The following is a 21,634-nucleotide window of genomic DNA, read 5'->3' as shown; positions in this document are numbered from 1 at the left end:
TGTCTGAAGAAACACAAAATTTACACACGTACTCCTGACAATTCAAATTTCATTCACTTCTATTTCATTTTTGACATATACTACAATACCACTTTTTTTTTTGTTCGCTAAGGATGTACAAAATCTACCCAACTTATTGTTTTCTAATTGCTTTTCATATTGTTGTGGAATATGAACTTCTTGTAAACAGATGATGTCTATGTTTTCTTTTTGGAGTTTTGAAAAAATTAGTTTGCGTTTGTCATGTGAATTGAGACCATTAATATTAATTTAAAGTAGTTTTGTCGTTTTTTCCATTTTCCTTTATTTGTAGATTTGCCCTTCTATTAATTCTATTTTCTTTCTGTACTCTATTTGTTTTCCTTCAAATTCCTGTTCTTTATCTGTAGGGATTTCTTCTTTTTCTATTTCAAAGTTTTGCATTTGTATCATTACTGTATGCTGAGAAAAAAAATGTGGTGCATTACTTTCTGGGCAACCCTCGTACAAGTTACTTCTTGACAAGATATGCCTGCTTCTGCATTCTAATTGGCTGACTCCAACTGATGGAACATTTGACATTCTGGGAGTTTTGACATTCTGGGACCAAAAGAGACATTAAATTTTCCTTTTCATTAGCAAATAATAAACTTTGCTAAAAGGGTGTTATTTCTTGAAAACGTAGTTGGCTGCCCCAGCAGAAACATTATTGGAGCCCCTTCAAAAGAATTCCAATTCTTACCACGGAGAGAAAGAAAATTCAAATAACAAAGGCCAAGACATTTTAAAATAATCTGGTGGTCCGAAATAAGACAGATCTCTGGAATACGAGTCTTTAAAACTATCCTGTTATCGTAATTCAATTTTATAAAGCAAATCTTCAGTGGAATATGTGAAAACTCTCCTATTAAAATAGCCTAACAGGCTCTGAAGACTGATTTTGTTGCTTGAAGATAACAGATTTCTAAGCTCTCTGATAGAAATATTGCCCAGAATGATATACAGTGTTCCCTCGCTTTTCGCGGGGGATGCGTTCTGAGACCGCCCATGAAAGTCGAATTTCCGCGAAGTAGAGATGCGGACGTAAATACACTATTTTTGGCTATGAACAGTATCCCAAGCCTTCCCTTAGCACTTTAAACCCCTAAATTGCAATTTTCCATTCCCTTGGCAACCATTTAGATTATTACTCACCATCATAGTTCCCTCTAAGCTGAGCAGTGAGCAATCGCTCACTTAAAAATCATCATCAACTCAGAGTTTTCCAAACCTGCCCAGAAGCCGAGAGGGAAAGAGTGAGAGGGAAGGAGAGAGAGAGGAAGAGAGGAAGAGAGAGAAACAGATAGAAAAAAGAGAGGAAGGAAAAGAGAAAGAAAAAGAATGGGAGTAAGGAAGAGAGAAAGAAAATCAAAATCTAGTTTGAAACTAGCTCAACTATTTAAGTGGCATTTTGATATTGATAGAGTTGCCCTATTATGAGCTCACTGTTATAGACACACAGTACAGTATTTTATTTTGAAATTCTCTGGGGCAAAACAGGGTGGGTTTTTTATTTATTTATTTATGTATTTGTTTGTTTGTTTATTTATTTATTATTTCTGTGCCGCCCAGTCCCGAAGGGACTGCCGCTCAGACACTATACTTTTCCGCCCACCCCCAAAAAAAATTAGAGGGAACACTGCTTACCATGTTTATTTATTAAAGTTTATTAAAAAATATTTATTAAAAGCAGATGAAAGTTTGGCGATGGCATATGACATCATCGGGTGGGAAAAACCGTGGTATAGGGAAAAAACCTGCAAAGTATTTTTTTTAATTAATATTTTTGAAAAACTGTGGTATAGACTTTTCGTGAAGTTCGAACCCACGAAAATCGAGGGAACACTGTATCTACATAATTTTAAAATCTGGACCTAAACATCTTATATAACAGCTTCTGAGACTTTTCAAAAAGAGTTGAGGGAGCAGGGAACTAATTTCCAGGGGAGGTAGAGGGTCAATTATCACTAACTTGGTTTAAACAATTGTTGGAAGAAACATCCATCTGGTTCAGTTCCAAGCTAGGAGAGAGACACTGGAAACATGGAGGATGATTGAAAAGATGGTTTAATGATGAACAGAATCACATGGGTTTTGGTCAGCTGACCCCATGGAGTTGAGAGTGAAGGGTTTTTATATACAGTGGTAACTTACGGACTTAATTTGTTCCATGACCAGATTCTTAAGTAGAAAAGTTTGTAAGAAGAAGCAATTTTTCCCATAGGAATCAATGTAAAAGCAAATAATGTGTGTGATTGGGGAAACCACAGGGAGGGTGGAGGCCCTGTTTCCTCCCAGGAGATTCCTAGAGAGGCCCCATGGAGGCTTCTCCCTGCCTTTTCCGGTTCCAGTTTTGGAGGCTCGGGTTTGTAAGTGAAAAATGGTTCTTGAGAAGAGGCAAAAAAATCTTGAACACCTGGTTCTTATCTAGAAAAGTTCGTAAATAGAGGCATTCGTAAGTAGAGGTACCACTGTACTTTCTCTTGGGTTTTGCACTTGAGCTTCCTGTTCCTGGGCAAGATTATCACTACAATCACTGTTGTAGTGATTATGTAGCAGTATCGGGTTACTACTGGTATTTTTTGAGGATGCCGCACCAGTAGTAAAAATTGAGCTGCACAAACAGCTTTGGGTGTCCTGCAGGTGCGCACGCATGTCCCAGCAAGATTTTGTTTGTTTGTTTATTTATTTATTTATTATTAAAAGAAATTTTATTTCAAATATATACATTTAAAAGGACATTTTCTCAATCATGCAGGGTACGTTCCAAAAGTAATGCAATTACTGGAGGCTGTTGGGGCCTGGATGGGTGTCAACAAACTCAAACTCAATCCAGACAAGACGGAGTGGCTGTGGGTCTTGCCTCCCAAGGACAACTCGATCTGTCCATCCATTACCCTGGGGGGGAATTATTGACCCCCTCAGAGAGGGTCCGCAACTTGGGCGTCCTCCTCGATCCACAGCTCACATTAGAGAATCATCTTTCAGCTGTGGCGAGGGGGGCGTTTGCCCAGGTTCGCCTGGTGCGCCAGTTGCGGCCCTACTTGGACCGGGAGTCATTGCTCACAGTCACTCATGCCCTCATCACCTCGAGGTTCGACTACTGTAACGCTCTCTACATGGGGCTACCTTTGAAAAGTGTTCGGAAACTTCAGATCGTGCAGAATGCAGCTGCGAGAGCAATTATGGGCTTCTCTAAGTATGCCCATATCACTCCAACACTCCGCAGTCTGCATTGGTTGCCGATCAGTTTCCGGTCACAATTCAAAGTGTTGGTTATGACCTGTAAAGCCCTTCATGGCACCGGACCAGAATACCTTCGGGACCGCCTTCTGCCACACGAATCCCAGCGACCGGTTCGGTCCCACAGAGTTGGCCTTCTCCGGGTCCCGTCGACTAAACAATGTCGTCTGGCGGGACCCAGGGGAAGAGCCTTCTCTGTGGCGGCTCCGACCCTCTGGAACCAGCTCCCCCCTGAGATTAGGATTGCCCCCACCCTCCTTGCCTTTCGCAAACTTCTTAAAACTCACCTCTGCCGTCAGGCATGGGGAAACTGAAACATCTCCCCCTTGCCCATGTTGTTTTGGTATTAGATTGATTGTATGCGTGTTTTGTTTATTTGTTTTAATACTCTGGGGTTGTTTTTTATGAATTTTAGCTTAAAATTGTCATTGGATTGGTGGGTATTGGATTGTCATTATGTATTGTTTTTGTCTTGCTGTGAGCCGCCCCGAGTTTTCGGAGAGGGGCTGCATATAAATCCAATAAATCTAATCTAATCTAATTGTTTTTTAAAAGTAATTTATTGAACAGATTTGCACAAACACTTAAAATTCTTCAAAGTACTGTCCTTGGGCCTCTACACATTTTTTTCCAGCGACTCTGCCATGACCGGTACGCACCCTGGACCTCTCGCAAGGTCTTTGTCACGGCTGATTGGATCTCTTCTATGGACAAAAAACAACGTGCTATGAGTCCGCGAGTTAAGTTCTTAAGTAGAGGTACCACTGTATTTATTGATTTTTAAAAATATTTATGTTTTTGTACTTACAGGTGGGTCAACAGCCATATATTTACATTCATATCGATATTTTCTATACTTATACATTTGTACATATAATGTTCCATCTCTTAATTTACATTTCTTTTTTGTGTCCATTTGTACTACTTTCTCCAGATTGAATAATTGTCAGAGTCGTTTTGATCATTTAACTCCATGGTTAATCTGTCCATTTCTGCGCATTCATATATATTTTTGGTTATTTCCTTATTGTCTGGTATCTTTGGGTTCTTCCATTTTTACGCAAACGTTTCACCCAGTTCCTACTTAGCAAGTCAAGCTCTACAGACTGTATCTTCCAATCTCAGGCCTAAAACCATCCAAAGCGCTTGTAAATCTGTGTTCCGGAGCCCTCTTGTGGGTGAATCCTGCACCATCATTTTAAACATTCATAATCTTCTATTAATGGCTGACTATTGAACAAATAAATTCTATTTTCATTTATTCACAGTTCTGTTGCTTTTCGTTATTGAGGAGCCACTTAGGTTGCAATTCTTTTTTTTTTTTAAGGAAGAATTGTTCTTTCAAAAAGTTCAGTAAACCTTCTCAAGTAAAGCTTTGCATGTAGGATCCATTTTGGGTAGGTTAATGGAACCAGAGGTTTAGTCATCATCATCATAACAACAACAATAACAGAGTTGGAAGGACTCTTAAGGTTTTCTAGTCCAACCCCCTGCCCAGGCAGGAAACCTTACACTACTTCAGACAGATGGTTAGCCAACATCTGCTTAAAAACTTCCAGTGTTGGGCGATTTTGGTGGTGCTACCTTTGAAAAGTGTTCAGAAACTTCAGATCGTGCAGAATGCAGCTGTGAGAGCAATCATGGGCTTTCCCAAAAATGCCCATGTAACACCAACACTCCGCAGTCTGCGTTGGTTGCCGATCAGTTTCCGGTCACAATTCAAAGTGTTGGTCATCACCTATAAAGCCTTTCATGGCACCGGACCAGGGTATCTACGAGACCGCCTTCTGCCACACAAATCCCAGCGACCGATTAGGTCCCACAGAGTGGGTCTTCTCCGGGTCCCGTCAACAAAACATGTTGTTTGGCGGGACCCAGGGGAAGAGCCTTCTCTGTGGCGGCCCTGGCCCTCTGGAACCACCTCCCCCCGGAGATTAGAACTGCCCCCACCCTCCTCGCCTTTCGTAAGCTCCTTAAAACCCACCTGTGCCGTCAGGCATGGGGGAACTGAGATATTTGTTTCCCCTAGGTCTTTACAATTTATGCATGGTATGTTTGTTTGTATGTATGTTTGGTTTTACAAATAAGGGTTTTTTAACTGTTTCAGTATTGGATTTACATGCTGTTTTGTTCTACTGTTGTTAGCCGCCCCGAGTCTACGGAGAGGGGCGGCATACAAATCCAATAAATAATAATAATAATAATAATAATAATAATAATAATAATAATAATAATAATTCACAACTTCTGGAGGCAAGCTGTTCCACTGATCAACCGTTCTGACAGTCAGGAAATTTCTCCTTAGTTCTAAGTTGCTTCTCTCCTTATTTAGTTTCCACCCATTGCTTCTTGTTCTACCCTCAGGTGCTTTGGAGAATAGGTCGACTCCTTCTTTGTGGCAACCCCTGAGATATTAGAGCACTGCTGTAAAAATGCCCTCCCCCATTCCCCTGGAGGTTCTCTGGAAGCCACAGGCCCTCCCAGAGCCTGTGTGTGAGCCAAAAATTAGCTGGCCGGCACACACATGCACGTTGGAGATGAGCTAGTGAAACAGCTCGCGTGCGAGCAGATATGGCTCTGTGTGCCACCTGTGGCACCTATGCCATAAGTTCGCCATCCCTGGTGTAGGGTCTCTTGCATGGGCAGAGGTGAAGGTTGGGCTACATGACCTACAAGGTCCCTTCCAACTCTGTTAATCTGTTCATCTCAGTTTCAAATTATAACAACTTTGGATAAGCTTCTTATGTCCCATCCTCAAAGTTACGACCGTCATACTACCCTTGCAGACTTGTGATTGTAATTTGTGACCTTCCCAGTAACTCGCTTAACAGCCCCCCCCCCCCCCCCCAAGACTTAGTGACCAAAATTCCTATTTTAATTGTGGTCATAAATCAACCTGTATACTCTGATTTGTTGTTTTTCCATGAGCTTTGCTGCCCTCTGGTGTTGTCAAATGTTACCTTTTTGTGTTTTCCATGGGTAAATATACTTTAATTAGCAGTAACATTCTCAGCAAGAGAGGATCAAATGTAAAGAGAGGAAAAAGCAAGACATGATCGTTAAGACTTCATTTATCTAAGCTAGGGGTAGGCAAAGTTGGCTCTTCTTTGACATGTGGACTTCAACTTCCAGAATTCCTCAAAGCAAAGCTGGTTCAGGAATTCTGGGAGATGAAGTCCACAAGTCATATAAGAACCAACTTTGCCTACCCCTGACAAGGGTCTCCAACCTTGGCAACTTGAAGACTTGTGGACGTCAACTCCCAGAGTTCCTCAGCCAGCTTTGCTTTGAGGAATTCTGGGAGTTGAAGTCCGTAAGTCTTAAAATTGCCAAGGTTGGAGATCCCTGATCTAACACTGCCTATAAGTGAAGGTGGGCCTTATATATCCCACACTGGGTCTAATTTAGATCAGAGTTCTTCAAACTTGGCAACTTTTAGACTTATGGACTTCAACCCCCAGAATTCTGCTGGAGAATTCTGGGAGTTGAAGTCCACAAGTCTTAAAGTTGCCAAGTTAGGGGACCCCTGGTTTAGATACATTATATGCGGCAACACGGATACAGTGATGGTCGGTTACCGGAACAGTAAGGTGGTGTTGTGGTTGGCTCTGGCCCAGCTCCTTCCCCAGGGAATGTGGAGGTGGAGGCAGGGGAAACGTCAACATGTCCTAGGCCTGTTTTCTTGCTGGCAGAGTCAGGGAGTGCAGTTTCCTTGGACAAAGAAGAAGGTGGGGGTGACTTGGAAGAGGGGGGCTTGGCACACAGCCCAGGAAGCCAATCACCATTATCTTCGGTCGATTTGGAGGACGGAGTGTTAGACCCACGCAGGCGCAGACTTATGCATCGAAGAGACCAATTGAGGAAATATTACAGGAGATAAGAGAGGCCACCTGTGTTTGGGTGGGGCTACAGTAATTAGAGCTGCTGCTATAAATAGCAGCGTGCTAGTTTGGCAGTTGTGGAAGATTATCTGATTGCAGTTCTTCAGGATCGTGCCTCGCTGATTCTGAACTTTGTGGATTCTTCATGCCTTTGACACCAAAGCAGAGTAAAGTGCAGTACTGCAAGCTACTTCTGCTGATCACCGGCTGCCAGCAATTTGGCAGATCGAATCTCAGTAGGCTCAAGGTTGACTCAGCCTTCCATCTTTTCAAGGTTGGTAAAATGAGGAACCAGATTGTTGGGGGAATATGCTTACTCTCTGTAAACCGCTTAGAGTGGGTTGTAAAGCACCATTTTAAAGTGATATATAAATCTAAATGTTATTGCTATAGCTATAGCTGATCAGCTCCTTGCTGAATCCACCTTCTGGGCATGCACAGAAGTGAAATTGTGTGAGTGAAATGTCATGATGCAAACCAATGGCGAAGGTAAGTGGAACCCACCCCTGGTTCCAGGCTAATCTGATTTGTGGTCCAGAAAAATAACCCATAATTCCATCTTTGGAGTTCCACCAAAATCTCTGAAGGGGATCGCAATTTATCTCTCCAACTTACTAGGAGCCAGGGTGACGCAGTGGTTAGAGCGCAGCATTGCAGGCTCCTTCAGCTAATTGCTAGCTGTAGCTCAGCAGTTCAAATCTCACCACCGGCTCAAGGTTGACACACTTCCGAGGTGGGTAAAATGAGGCCCCAGATTGTTGTGGGCAATATGCTGATTCCGTAAACCGCTTAGAGGGCTGTAAACGTACTATGAAGCGTTATATAAATCTAAAGGCTATTGCTATTGCTACAGTGGTACCTCAACATATGAGTTTAATTCGTTCCAGACCCGAGCTCGTAAGTCGGTCAACTCGTATCTCGAACAAATGCCTTTAGACTTTGTTTTTCGCGCCGAGATAACCGGAAGCAAGGAGATTCTTGCGCCACCTAGTGGAAGCTTGGCTCATATCCCGAATTTGAGCTCGGGTGTCGAACAGAAATTTCACTCGCGTCGCGGCTCGTAACTTGGAATACTCGCATGTGGAGCAGCTCGTATCTAGAGGTACTACTGTATTACTTACTCCAGTCAGAGAAAAGCAGATTGCATTAAGCCCAAAGTGAAAAATATGGTGCTAGTAAAATGGAAATTCAAAAGAAAACATTGTGTGTGTAATTAAACGCACCTGGTTGGATGAAACAATTCTTAGCTCAGGAACTCCCAGTAGACAATTGATCCAGAAGGCTTGCTGAACAAACAAGCTCCACACCAGGATCTTTGTTCTGCTCAGGTGGTAATTATGGCAATCAAAATTAAGTAGCTAAAGTTGCATGGAGTTAGTCACAGCGAAAGCATTTTCAGTTTTAATTCTGGAGCACTTTGTTCCCATTATGATTGCTGAACCTTTGACTTTTCTTTTTAATGTGCTCTATTATCCATGTCCTTAGCTTTACTTTTTTGGGAGTGGGTGGGAGATCCCATGAAAAATATGAGAAACCCTAAGAAGCTGGAAGCAACTTTTGTAATTAAGGTTAATGGACCTGGTTTATTACTTTGGAATTAAAATTACTGGACCTCTGGGAGAGAATTGGAAGATTGTAGATGACTCGAAAAGCAAAGTCCATGAATGAAGAGCTGGTGAGTACAAGTGAGGGGTTTTGGTGGTTTACACCTTTGGTAGACAAAGAAATAGTCATCACAGAACTTCGGTGGTGCTGTAGTTAAGAGAGCAGTACTGCAAGCTACTTCAGCAGATATAATCTCAGTAGGCTCAAGATTGACTCATCCTTCCTGTTGTGGTTAGCTCTGGCCCAGCTCCTGCCCCAAGGACTGTGGATGTGGGGGAGACATCCACATGCTGCAGGACTGTTTTGCCCCCAGTGGAATCTGATGATGAAGGCTCCTCTGACCAAGAAGACATGAGTGACAGGGAGGAGAGTGTGGCAGACAGCTCAGGAGATCAATTATCTAGCTCCTCCTTGGATTCAGAACAAGATACAGCCACGCATGCGGAGAGCGATGCATAAGCAGCAACAACTGAGAGATTATTATCAAAGAAAATGAGGCCACCTGTGGTTGGGTGGGGCTGTGGTAATTAGTGAGGCTGCTATAAAGAGCAGTCTGTGGGTTTGGCCATTGTGGAGGATTATCTGATCCTTGTGTTTCGTGACTGCTTTACTGACTTTGACCTTTTGTGTGCTGATTTTTCCCCGCTTTGAAACTAAACCAGAGCAAAGTGTGTTTCACTTTGTGAAAGAAGAAGGACTGTGAGTTGCCTCCCAGCTGCAAGCTAAGTATCTCAGAACTGATAAGGGACTTGTACAAATTACCAGTTTGTTTGGAGATGAGGGCTCTTTGCTATACCAAAAGAGGGCTTGGTTTAAGTGAATTTTCATGATAAAGAACATTGTTTTGAATTTTCAAACGTGTGTCTGAAATTTGTACCTGTGAATTTTTGGGAGGAGTCTACCAGAGAGCCCGACAGAACACTTCCAAGGTCGGTTAAATGAGGATCCAGATTGTTGGGGGCAATATGCTTACTCTCTGTAAACCGCTTAGAGAGGGCTGTAAAGCACTGTGAAGCGGTATATAAGTCTAAATGCTAATGCTATTGTTACCAAACTCAGCTTACAATTACAGAATTAAGCCAAATAACAGAACAAGAGCTAGAAGGCTCCTTGACAGTCTTCTAGTCCAACTAGGGGTGGATTCTACCTACCTTCGCCTGCAGTTTACATTATAACATTTCACGATTTTGCTTCTGCACATGCTCAGTAACGGGATTCAGCCCGAAATACAGCCGAGGAGCTGATCAGCTGTGCTTTGGGCAAAGAAATAAAGTCCAGTATTAGCCCCGGGTGAGTGGGAGAGCCCTTTTTCAAGCAGCAGAAGCCTTCCAAACAGGGAAAAATTTGCTAGAAATTTCAAAAAAAAGATGGCACCCACAGGTGACATCACCAACAAGTCTCTACCAGTTTAGGTGATCTGGTCCGAACTGGGAGGAACCCACCCAAGTCCATCCTTCTGCTCAAGTAGACCGTATATTAGGGAGTCCGCAGGGCTATCCTGGACGCCCCACGATGCCTCAGCCAGCAAAAACTGAGAGCCATGTGTGCCCTTCCCCAATGGCATTTTGGAATGCAACGGCCTCCTGCAGCCCTCTGTCAGCGAAAATGGAGCCTGGAGGGGCTGCACGGTTCCCCAGACTCAGTTTTTACTGGCAGGGGGCTAGCAAAACAAAAGGAGAAATGTTTTCCCCTTTGCATTTGAGCATCTTAAGAAAGGACAGGAAAGGAGAAGAGGAAAGAGGAAGGACAAGGAAAAGGAAAGATATAAAGAGAGCAAGGAAGGAAAAAGGGATAGGACGTTCCCTATTTTACAACTGCATTTCCAACAATCCAGAGATAAATTTGGAAACATTTTGGCCAATCTTGCTGGTGGCAAATGCCATTGGTAAAATATTTTATAGATTCTCCTTATAGGCCACCGCCATTGTAAATTTATAATTGCATTCCCATAATTTATCCCACTGGTTTAATTCAATGTTATCTCCAAAATTTCTAGTCCAACTAATCATGTTTCTTCTAATTTGCACCTTAAAAGGAAATTAAATGTTTTTGTGATCATTTTTGTACCTGTTCCTTATATTTTATCTAATTCCAATTGTTTTTTGTGAATGCCAAATTTCTCATCTTTTTAAAATAGTTTTGATTTGAAAGGCCACCATTCCATAATAATTCTTTGCTTCTTTAGATCTTGAACCGATGTTAATTCACTTTTTTGATCCAGTAGCACTGTGTAGCTCACCACTTTATTAAAATCTGTAGTGATCGGGTAAATCATTGCTTCCATAGTTGATAACCAAATTGGGATTTTTGTATAATGATTTCTTTCTATTCTTTCCCAGCTGGATAACAAACAGCTTCTTACCAAATGTCTCTGGAGATAAGAATGGCATTTAAGTTTTCCTTCCCAAACGAAGACATGCCAGCCGAGTTGGAGATCTTAGCCTCCTTTCACTAATATTCTCTTGTTGTACAGCTGAATCCAATTTTTTACTCATCCCATAGCTGCAGCTTGATAATATAGCTCCCGCCGAGAAATGGTAATACAGTGGTACCTCTACTTAAGAACTTAATTTGTTCCGTGACCAGGTTCTTAAGTAGAAGCAAGTTTTCCCATAGGAATCAATGTAAAAGCAAATAATGCGTGCAAACCCATTAGGAAAGAAATAAAAGCTTGGAATTTGGGTAGGAGGAGGAGGAGGAGGAGGAGGAGGAGGAGGAGGAGGAGGAGGAGGAGGAGGAGGACAGTCGCTGCCGAAGGAAGAAGGTGAAGTGAGGGGAATTTTTAAAAAATCCAAAACTTTAAGGCTTAAAAAAAAAAAGATGGACTCTAAGGCGGTGCCCAGAGAAAGGAAAATGCTCCGTTTGCTCTGGACTGCCAAAGCCTCCTTAAGCACCACCGAAAGGCTCCTTTGGCAGCCCAGAAAAGCCCGAGGTGGCCGGGATTAAAGGGGGAATGGCAGGAAACTTGCCAGGCCTTCGTGCCACTCTCGGTTTTCCTGGGAAATTTTTCCAGGCTCGGGTTCTTAAGTAGAAGTTAGTCAGGTTTGTAAATGGAAAATGGTTCTTGAGAAGAGGCAAAAAAATCTTGAACACCCGGTTCTTACCTAGAAGAGTTCTTAAGTAGAGGCTTTCGTAAGCAGAGGTACTACTCTACTAGCCTTTCCTTCCACAACTGACCAAGAGTTTACAGTCGTTGAAGTTCAGGCCTTTAGAAGTCTCCAGGTTGTGGAAAGTTAGCACAAACAATAATCTCCGTTTGGACAAAGGACACAACAGACTGACACGTAACATCAACCTCTCGGGCACCCGAGGCTCAGCAATTGAAACAACAATATGTCATCTTTATTAAGTTCCCATGGTCATGTAACACAGAATTTTTCATAAAGAAAGAACACACAACTTGTTTTATGCCATTATTTTCCCCATTCAGAGAAATGGTCAAATATTAGGGTTGGGGGTTTTGGTTTGTCTACACACATGATCATGTTAAGCACTTACAGCTCCTTCACTCATGTTCACAAGCACAAAATCCAAGGGGTAAAATCCAGCTAGTATTAAATTCTACATCGTTTAATTATCTGTCATTATGGTTTTTCCCCCCCTCTCCTTTTAGAGCATCAAGTCACTGCGGTAAATTAATTCCATGTTCAATGTCGGGGTTTTTTTAAAATGCATTTACATAGGACAGTCATTAAAAACAGACAGACGGAGCGAGTGAGCCCCCACAGTTAACAACATGCTTACATAGCCTGCAATTTTTAAAAAACTTTTTTCTATTTCCCCATCTCGAAGCACAAAGCAAAACAACAATGATGAACATGGAAGGTGGAGAGAGAGAGATAGAGAGACAGAGAGAGAGAAAGAAGGAAGACTCAAGTGAATAGCAGAGAGCTGCATTCATTCCACACAACTGAAACACACACGGTTACTTGGAGGGTTGTTGTTTTTTTGTTTTGTTTTTTCGTACAAAAGAATTGTTCTCCCATTTTTTTAAAAAAAAATGCTTAAATTCATTATTAAAGCACAAATGAAAAAAAAAATAACATTAAAAATAGATGAACACACACATATATATATATTACACCTACTAAATATTTTCTTAATAAAAGTGCAATGTCGTCAGTAAATTAAAAAATAATAATAATAATTAAGAAATCCATTTGAAATGCTCTGGAATTCGTTGCCCGTAACAACATGAACACAAAGAATAAAGGGCGAGTTAACTTCAAATTTCATACTTATCTCGCCATTACATTTCAGCATTCAAATGGCAGGAATTTTTTGCCCATTCCGGTCTAAGCATTGGCGAATGTAGACCAAAGATAGGTAGCATCCTAGGTATTATCTTCCTATGGCGGAATGTATGGAAGGAGGAACACAAAGACGTTGGACATCACATCAATGGACGCACATCACCCATTGCTCCACAGCTACCAGAACATTGGGAATCTACAAACACATGTACAATTCACACATGTTCCAATAAATACAGTGGTACAGATGTGAGCCCAATTCGTAATGACAAGCTGAAAAAATATGAAAGCCAAGGATCCAAAGAGACCAGTAGCATTAACTAAATCTGTGTACTCAAGAATTGGGAAGAAATGTTTTGCTTGAAAGTGATGACAGGAACAATGGCGTGTTGGGCTGGGCTACTTCTGAACTTAAGTTAGCGGAAAGAACATCTCTGACTTATTACTTAGGGAGTATCTGGGAAATCTTAATATTTCATTGTGTAAAATACATGCTGGGTAAAGACTTTTGACCTTGAATGCAATCACATTCTTCATCCTCTTAGGCTTCAAGGTTCTTCTGGCCTAGCTCAGGGAAAATAGAAACTTAAAGTAGAAACTTAGCAGAGTAGACCGGATTTAAGAACGAGGCTACAAAACCCTTCCAAGACCTGTCTCCAAGATTAAGTAAAGGCACAAATTAATACCATACGTGTACATCAAGACTGCTATTTAAAAAAGAAAGAAGTACACAATAAAGGAAGGATGTGACCAAATAATGACTCAACCGACCCGACAAGAATGGGAAAGAAGAGGGAGAATTCTAAAGTCTTTTCATGTTAACCTCCTAGAAGGCTTAATGGAAACAGTCATATTTCTATATATTGGATCAGGTAAGAACTGTGAATTATGCCAGTTCCTGTATGGGCTACATACAGTTGAATCTTGCAAATTATGTAATATGCATATATGGATTCCATCATGGGATCAGAACAAGGCAAAAGGAACATCCACTTCACTGGACCCATAATAAATATTAAAGAGAACTCTGTGCACCTAAATGAGCACTTCTAATCCACCCACATTCAGACCTTTGCACATATATTTAAAAGAAGGATGATTTGGGAGACGTTGCCAGTGTTATTAACTTGTTTGGAATACACTGCCTTCGGTTAGCACAAGGGATTTAAAGAGCAGTGACTGGACACTGCAGTTTGGACCCAATGCCAAGTACACAAAGTAGATGCATTTTATTTTCAACCTCAAACAATGCAGAGTTTTAGAACTTTGGGAAAACCACCCCAGGGCAGGAAAACCCAAAAAGCTCAATGCTGAACGGGCAAGTAGATTGTAGCTGATGAATGACTCCTATTCTCGTCCCTCAGCAGTTCCAAGTAGTACACTGCTCAAAAAATAATAATAAAGGGAACACATGAACAGCACAATATAACTCCAAATAAATCAAACTTCTGTGAAATCAAACTGTCCACTTAGGAAGCAACACTTCCCGGACCAGAATACCTCTGGGACCGCCTTCTGCCGCACGAATCCCAGCGGCCAATCAAGTCCCAAAGAGTTGGCCTTCTCCAGGTCCCGTCAACTAAACAATGCCGTTTGGTGGGACCCAAGGGTAGAGCCTTCTCTGTGGTGGCCCCGGCCCTCTGAAATCAACTCCCCCGGGCGATTCGAATTGCCCCTACCCTTCCCGCCTTCTGCAAGATGTTGAAGACCTATGTTGACAGGCATGGGGGGAATAACTATCTCTTTCCCCACCACCACCTTTTTTCCTGGCTGTAATATATGAGAATGGTGCGATTGTGCAGTAATGATTGCTTTTAATATCTATGGGGTTTAAATCTCATTTTTTAACTCTATTGGATTTGTATTCTGTGTATTGTATTGTTGTTGTTGTGAGCCGCCCCGAGTCTTCGGAGAGGGGCGGCATACAAATCTAATAAATCTTAAACCTTAACACTGATGGACAATCAATTTCACCTGCTGTCGTGCAAATGAAATAGAAAACAGATATAAATTATTGGCAATTATCAAGACGCACTGAATAAAGGAGTGGTTCTGTAGGTGGGGGCCACAGACCACCGCTCAATACCAATGCTTTCTGGCTGATGTTTTGGTCACTTTGGAATGTTGGTTGTACTTTCACACTCGCGGTAGCATGAGACGGACTCTACAACCCAAACAAGAGGCTCAATGCGAGCTGTGGCCAGATGGTTTGCTGTGTCTGTCAGCGTTGTGTCCAGAGTCTGGAGGCGCTACCAGGAGACAGGCCAGTACACCAGAAGATGTGGAGGGTGCCGTAGGAGGGAAACAACCCAGCAGCAGGACCGCTACCTCCGCCTTTGGAGGAACAGGGGGAGCACTGCCAGAGCCCTGCAAAAGGACCTCCAGCAGGCCACAAATGACCATGTGTCTGCACAAACGGTTAGAAACCGACTTCATGAGGATGGTATGAGGGCCCGACGTCCACAGATGGGGGTTGTGCTCACAGCCCAACACCGTGCAGGACGCTTGGCATTTGCCACAGAACACCAGCATTGGCAACTAGAAACATAGAAGATTGACGGCAGATAGAAACATAGAAACACAGAAGATTGACGGCAGAAAAAGACCTCATGGTCCATCTAGTCCACCCTTATACTATTTCCTGTATTTTATCTTAGGATGGATATATGTTTATCCCAGGCAGGTTTAAATTCACTTACTGTGGATTTACCAACCACGTCTGCTGGAAGTTTGTTCCAAGCATCTACTACTCTTTCAGTCAAATAATATTTTCTCATGTTGCTTCTGATCTTTCCCCCAACTAACTTCAGATTGTGTCTCCTTGTTCTTGTGTTCCCTTTCCTATTAAAAACACTTCCCTCCTGAACCTTATTTAACCCTTTAACGTATTTAAAACTCGCCACTGGCGCCCTGTGCTCTTCACAGATGAAAGCAGGTTCCCGCTGACAGATTCTGGAGACGCCATGGAGAGCGATCTGCTGCCTGCAACGTCCTCCCGCACGACCGGTTTGGCAGTGGGTCAGTAATGGTGTGGGGTGGCATTTCTTTGGAGGGCCACCCAGCCCTCTATGTGCTCACCAGAGGTAGCCTGTCTGCCATTAGGTACCGAAATGAGATGCTCAGATCCCTTGTGAGACCATATGCTGGTGTGGTTGGCCCTGGGCTCCCCCTAATAAAGGGAAGACTCAAATAACATGAATCCCAGCGACCGGTTAGGTCCCACAGAGTTGGCCTTCTCCGGATCCCGTCGACTAAACCAGTGATTTTCAACCTTTTTTGAGCCACGGCACATTTTTTACATTTACAAAATCCTGGGGCACACCACCAACCAAAATGACACAAAATGACACTCTATCACAGTACATATTATACATATAGTTATTAATATAGTTTCTAAATGTATTTATACTCACTTAGTGTGAAACCTGGGCCTGTTTCAATGAACACAAAAGGGAGATCCTGGCAGGAATGGTAGTTTGGGGACCCATGTTTAATTTCCCCACGGCACACCTGACCATGTCTCATGGCACACTGGTTGAAAAACACTGGACTAAACAATGTCGTTTGGCGGGACCCAGGGGAAGAGCCTTCTCTGTGGCGGCCCCGACCCTCTGGAATCAGCTCCCCCTGGAGATTAGAATTGCCCCCACCTTCCTTGCCTTTTGTGAACTCCTTAAAACCCACCTCTGCCGTCAGGCATGGGGGAATTGAGACATCTCCCCCAGGCCTATACAGTTTATGCATGGTATGTTTTTTGTGTGTATGTTTTTGTTTTTTAATAAGGGTTTTTTTAGTGACCTTTAAATTATTAGATTTGTTGTATATTGTTTTATTGCTGTTATGAGCCGCCCCGAGTCTGCGGAGAGGGGCGGCATACAAATCTAATAAATAAATAAAATAAATAAACACATCCTAGATCTGAATGAACGAAATATTCTCATTGAATACTTTGTTCTGTACAAAGTTGAATGTTCTGACAACAAAATCACACAAATATCCAGACCTCATGTGGCTTCAGCAGTTCCTGCAAGATGAAGGCACCCGTTCCCCAGACCGGAATCCGATTGAGCACATCTGGGACCTCCTGTCTTGCTCCATCCAACAACGACACGTTGCACCACAGACTGTCCAGGAGTTGGTGGACGCTTTAGTCCAGGTCTGGGAGGAGATCTCTCACAAAACCATCCACAACCTCATCAGGAGCATGCCCAGGCATTGTAGGGAGGCCATACAGGCACGTGGAGACCACACACAATACTGAGCCTCATTTTGACCTGTTTTAAGAACATTACATCAAAGTTGGATCAGCCCACAGTGTTTTTCCACTTTAATTTTGTGTGTGATTCCAAACCCAGGCCTCCATTGGTCAACTAAACAATGTCGTTTGGCGGGACCCAGGGGAAGAGCCTTCTCTGAGGCGGCCTCAGCCCTTTGGAACCAACTCCCCCCAGATATTAGAATTGCCCCCACCCTCCTGGTCTTTCGTAAGCTTCTTAAAACCCACCTCTGCCGTCAGGCATGGGGAAACTGAGATATTCTTTCCCCCTAGGCCTTTACAATTTACGCATGGTATGTTTGTATGTATGGTTGGTTTTATAATAAGGTTTTTTTTAGTTGTTCAGTATTGGATTGTTACATGCTGTTTTTTATCACTGTTGTTAGCCGCCCCGAGTCTGCGAAGAGGGGCAGCATACAAATCCAATAAATAAATAAAATAAATAATAAATTTGATTTCAATTGATGGTTTTTGTGTGGTGTTGTTGTCAGCACATTCAACTTTGTACAGAACAAAAGCATCCAATGAGAATATTTCATTCGTTCAGATCTAGGATGTGTTATTTGAGTGTTCCCTTTATTTTTTATTTTTTTTAAGCAGTGTATATTCCACTGATTCAACCCGAAACGTTCCCGGAAACTTCTGTCTCTCACCTCAGCTGTCACCCATGTCTAGGAAGGAGCATTGCATAAGCTTTCTCATTACGTCCATTGCCATCTTTCCTTTACTAACTTAAGCATACAATGTCGTCTGGCGGGACCCAGGGGAAGAGCCTTCTCTGTGGCGGCTCCGACCCTCTGGAACCAGCTCCCCACTGAGATTAGGATTGCCCCCACCCTCCTTGCCTTTCGCAAACTCCTTAATACCCACCTCTGCTGTCAGGCATGGGGGAACTGAAACATCTCCCCCTTGCCCATGTTGTTTTGGTGTTAGATTGATTGTATGCGTGTTTTAATATTCTGGGGTTGTTTTTATGAATTTTTAGCTTAAAATTGTAATTGGATTGGTGGGTATTGGATTTGTTATTATGTATTGTTTTTATCTTGTTGTGAGCCGCCCCGAGTTTTCGGAGAGGGGCGGCATATAAATCCAATAAATCTAATCTAATCTAATATTTTTCTGCAGGCCACTCATACCACTTTCTGCCCAGGCCAAACAAACTACAGTTTGTTCTGTACACAGATCAGAAGAAGCCCTAGTTCATTTCACACATGGACCAAAACATTCCAAAGGATGCCTGGTTTGATTCCGGCACTGACCCCCTCAAATCTTCAATTCAAGTACAGAACCTCTGTTCCATAAAACCGGTTGCGCAACGCTAACTCCAAAGCTAATCCCGATACATTGTGATCAAAGAATGGCAAGGATTTCTCTCTTCCACACCAGTTCCCATCCATTTTCTTTCTCTTGCACCAAGGCATTCTGGGAACCAGTCCTACTTAGAAACATAGAAATATAGAAGTCCGACGGCAGAAAAAGACCTCCTGGTCCATCTAGTCTGCCCTTATACTATTTTCTGTATTTTATCTTAGGATGGATCTATGTTTATCCCAGGCATGTTTAAATTCAGTTACTGAATTTACTGGATTTACCAACCACGTCTGCTGGAAGTTTGTTCCAAGCATCTACTACTCTTTCAGTAAAATAATATTTTCTCACGTTGCTTTTGATCTTTCCCCCAACTAACTTCAGATTATGTCCCCTTGTTCTTGTGTTCAGTTTCCTATTGAAAACACTTCCCTGCTGGATCTTATTTAACCCTTTAACATATTTAAATGATCATGTCCCCTCTTTCCCTTCTGTCCTCCAGACTATACAGATGGAGTTCATGAAGTCTTTCCTGATACGTTTTATGCTTAAGACCTTCCACCATTCTTGTAGCCCGTCCTTGGACCCGTTCAATTTTGTCAATATCTTTTTGTAGGTGAGGTCTCCAGAACTGAACACAGTATTATTCCAAATGTGGTCTCACCAGCGCTCTATGTAAGGGGATCATAATCTCCCTCTTCCTGCTTGTTATACCTCTAGTTATGCAGCCAAGCATTCTACTTGCTTTCCTTACTTGCCTCTCCCATATCTCAGTTTTCACTCAGTTAAGACCCAACTCTCTTAAGACTACATTAGAAATAACATTTAAGCTTACATCCTGCCCCACAGAACTTCACAACACTCTCTGGGCTGTTTAGCAAGAGTAATATTACTATTAGTGGAAAGATGAAGATTGAGCTCCAGTAGTAGACTTCAGATTCCCAGCTATGAAAAAACTGATGTGTAGTTAGAATATAAGAAGCAAGCCATGGAGACAATTAAGTTCCGTTCCTGGCCCTCTTATTTTGGGATAGTGGCAAGAATGGATTGATGCCTTCTTTTTTCAATAAAATACACTTTTTAAGTGCAGGTAGTAATTTAGAAGATGCTCCCTGGCCAGTTCCCTTCTCTGATCTCTCAACCCCTCAAAGAGTCTGTGGTTTGGATTTTCTAAGAACTTATTTCCAATAGAGACAAGAGTTTAAACAAGGGAAGGTCTACTCTATGGAGAATCAAGTAACTTTAGGGAACTTACATTTGGAGGATGTTTTTCAGAAGGTATACATTAGATTCCAAAACTCAAAAGAATCCCCCTGAAAAACGACCCCTTGGATGGCAAAAATCAAGGCTGATGCAAGAAATGACCAGAATATGGTAGAGCTATTTTAGGGACCCTAAAACTCAAAAGAAAACAGGAAAATGGAGAGATTTTCTCCATCCTAAAATAAGGCATCTCAAACAACAGGTAGGAACAAATCCATAATCATATGTGTACACACACACATACATAGAAGAAAACGGAGAATCTTTCAATTGCTTCAAGAGTGGGATAAAGATAAATATCAAAATAAGATGGGGTACATTCTCCACTTCACAATTACTACCTTGACTTAGCAGCACAAAAATCTCCCTCCTTCTATAAATGGACAGGCAGCCATCCCTAGGTTCTCAGATCTGGGATGGTTACCCCCCCCCACACACACACACGTTCTAAGTCACATGATTGGTGAGTCCAGTTTCGGAAATGTCCAGTTTAAACCCTTTCATTTCTCTTTTCGCAGAAGTGAAAACCCAACCTTAATAGATGATAGGGGGGAAGGCAGCTCGCCGGCAATTCACTTTATCCTTCCTTTAAAAGAAAATGTCAAAATAAAAAAAGAAGCAAAGCAAAGAAATGGTTATGCTCATGGCCACGTCAGCTACAAGTTCTACACGTCAATGTTTATCTCTTTTAAAAGCAGAAAGGGGGTTTGGGGGTGGGTGGGAGAGGAGGTCTGTTCCCAAATGTGGAGGAAGGGAGAAGTGAGCAGGTTTTGTGATGAGACGGAGTGGAAAATGGTTAACAATAAAAGGAAAAGGACAGAGAGAGAGAGCAAGAGTGGGAGAGAGAGAGAGCAAGAGAGAGCAAGAGAGAGAGAGAGAGAGGGAGAGAGGCAGACTGACTACGGCCTCATCCACTGCTTATCCGCAGTAACCATCACAGGCTCTAAAAGAATTTTTAAAAATGTCTTTTCAAGTGCCCCCACCCTCTCCCACCATCTCTAAGTGGACTTTTTTTTTGCTCCCCCGGTGTCGTTTTTTAACCCAAGCTGGTGATGTTGGCGCGGCCACCAGGGGGTGCGACTATGCGCTGAGTAGTACGCCGCGGAATATTATCGTCGATTTGTGCACCTAGGAGTTGGAAAGGAAGAGAGGGAGAGGGGGTGAGTGAGAGAGAGAGACAGAGAAAGAAACATAGTGAGAAACTGAAGACGCACACATATCCAACTTTCACCACCACCACCACCACCACCCTATATCCGTACTGCTCCCACCTTAGAGTAGGGTAACACCTAGTCACAGCCAAATTGCAATTGGCTTGGTATGTATATGTACATGACTGTATAGTATAGTTCAGGGGTTTTTATTGATTAGTTAATCAGGGTTTTACTGTTTTTTACTGTTTTATATTTGACTTCTATTGTATCATTGTATTATTTTATTGTTGTAAGCTGTCCTGAGTCCTATGAGATTGGGCGGCAATTGGTGAGTGGACAGTGGGTCTGAGAGGTCACTGGGGGAAAGCCTTTTTTTCTAGTGGTTTAAATCACGATTTAAATTGTGATTTAAATTCAAATCCACCCTGGTCCTCGACTTAAAATCATTCCCTGAAAAAAGCGACTATTGGAGCGATCCTCACAGTCACATGCTCAAATTTCAAGTGATTGGCAGCTGGCTCCTATTTGTAACAGTTGCAATGTGTCGAGGTTATGGGATCCCCTTCTGAGAACCTTCTTGCAAACAAAGTCCATGGGGTAAGCCAGATTCTCTTAACAACCATTTTACAATTG

General features: G+C 42.4%; 1 protein-coding gene across 4 annotated transcripts in view; it reads right to left on the bottom strand.

Annotated features, from left to right (window-relative positions):
- The window catches only part of DPYSL2 (dihydropyrimidinase like 2), a 162,356-nt gene that overhangs the window by 33,377 nt on the left and 107,345 nt on the right, over positions 1-21,634 (bottom strand). Inside the window, exon 14 of one of the 4 annotated variants that reach the window (XM_070765805.1) lies at positions 17,852-20,975. The exons of 2 other annotated variants lie outside the window; for them this stretch is intronic. In XM_070765805.1, coding sequence (XP_070621906.1) covers positions 20,884-20,975 — 92 coding nt within the window. In that variant the 3' untranslated portion in view covers positions 17,852-20,883. Of the gene's footprint in view, positions 1-17,851; positions 20,976-21,634 lie in introns of those variants that run through there. One more of the 4 variants, XM_070765806.1, reaches the window with a different exon arrangement.

This window comes from Erythrolamprus reginae, chromosome 12 (assembly GCF_031021105.1).
Source record: "Erythrolamprus reginae isolate rEryReg1 chromosome 12, rEryReg1.hap1, whole genome shotgun sequence".
Lineage (NCBI taxonomy): Eukaryota > Metazoa > Chordata > Lepidosauria > Squamata > Dipsadidae > Erythrolamprus > Erythrolamprus reginae.
This window is presented reverse-complemented; position numbering and strand designations above follow the sequence as displayed.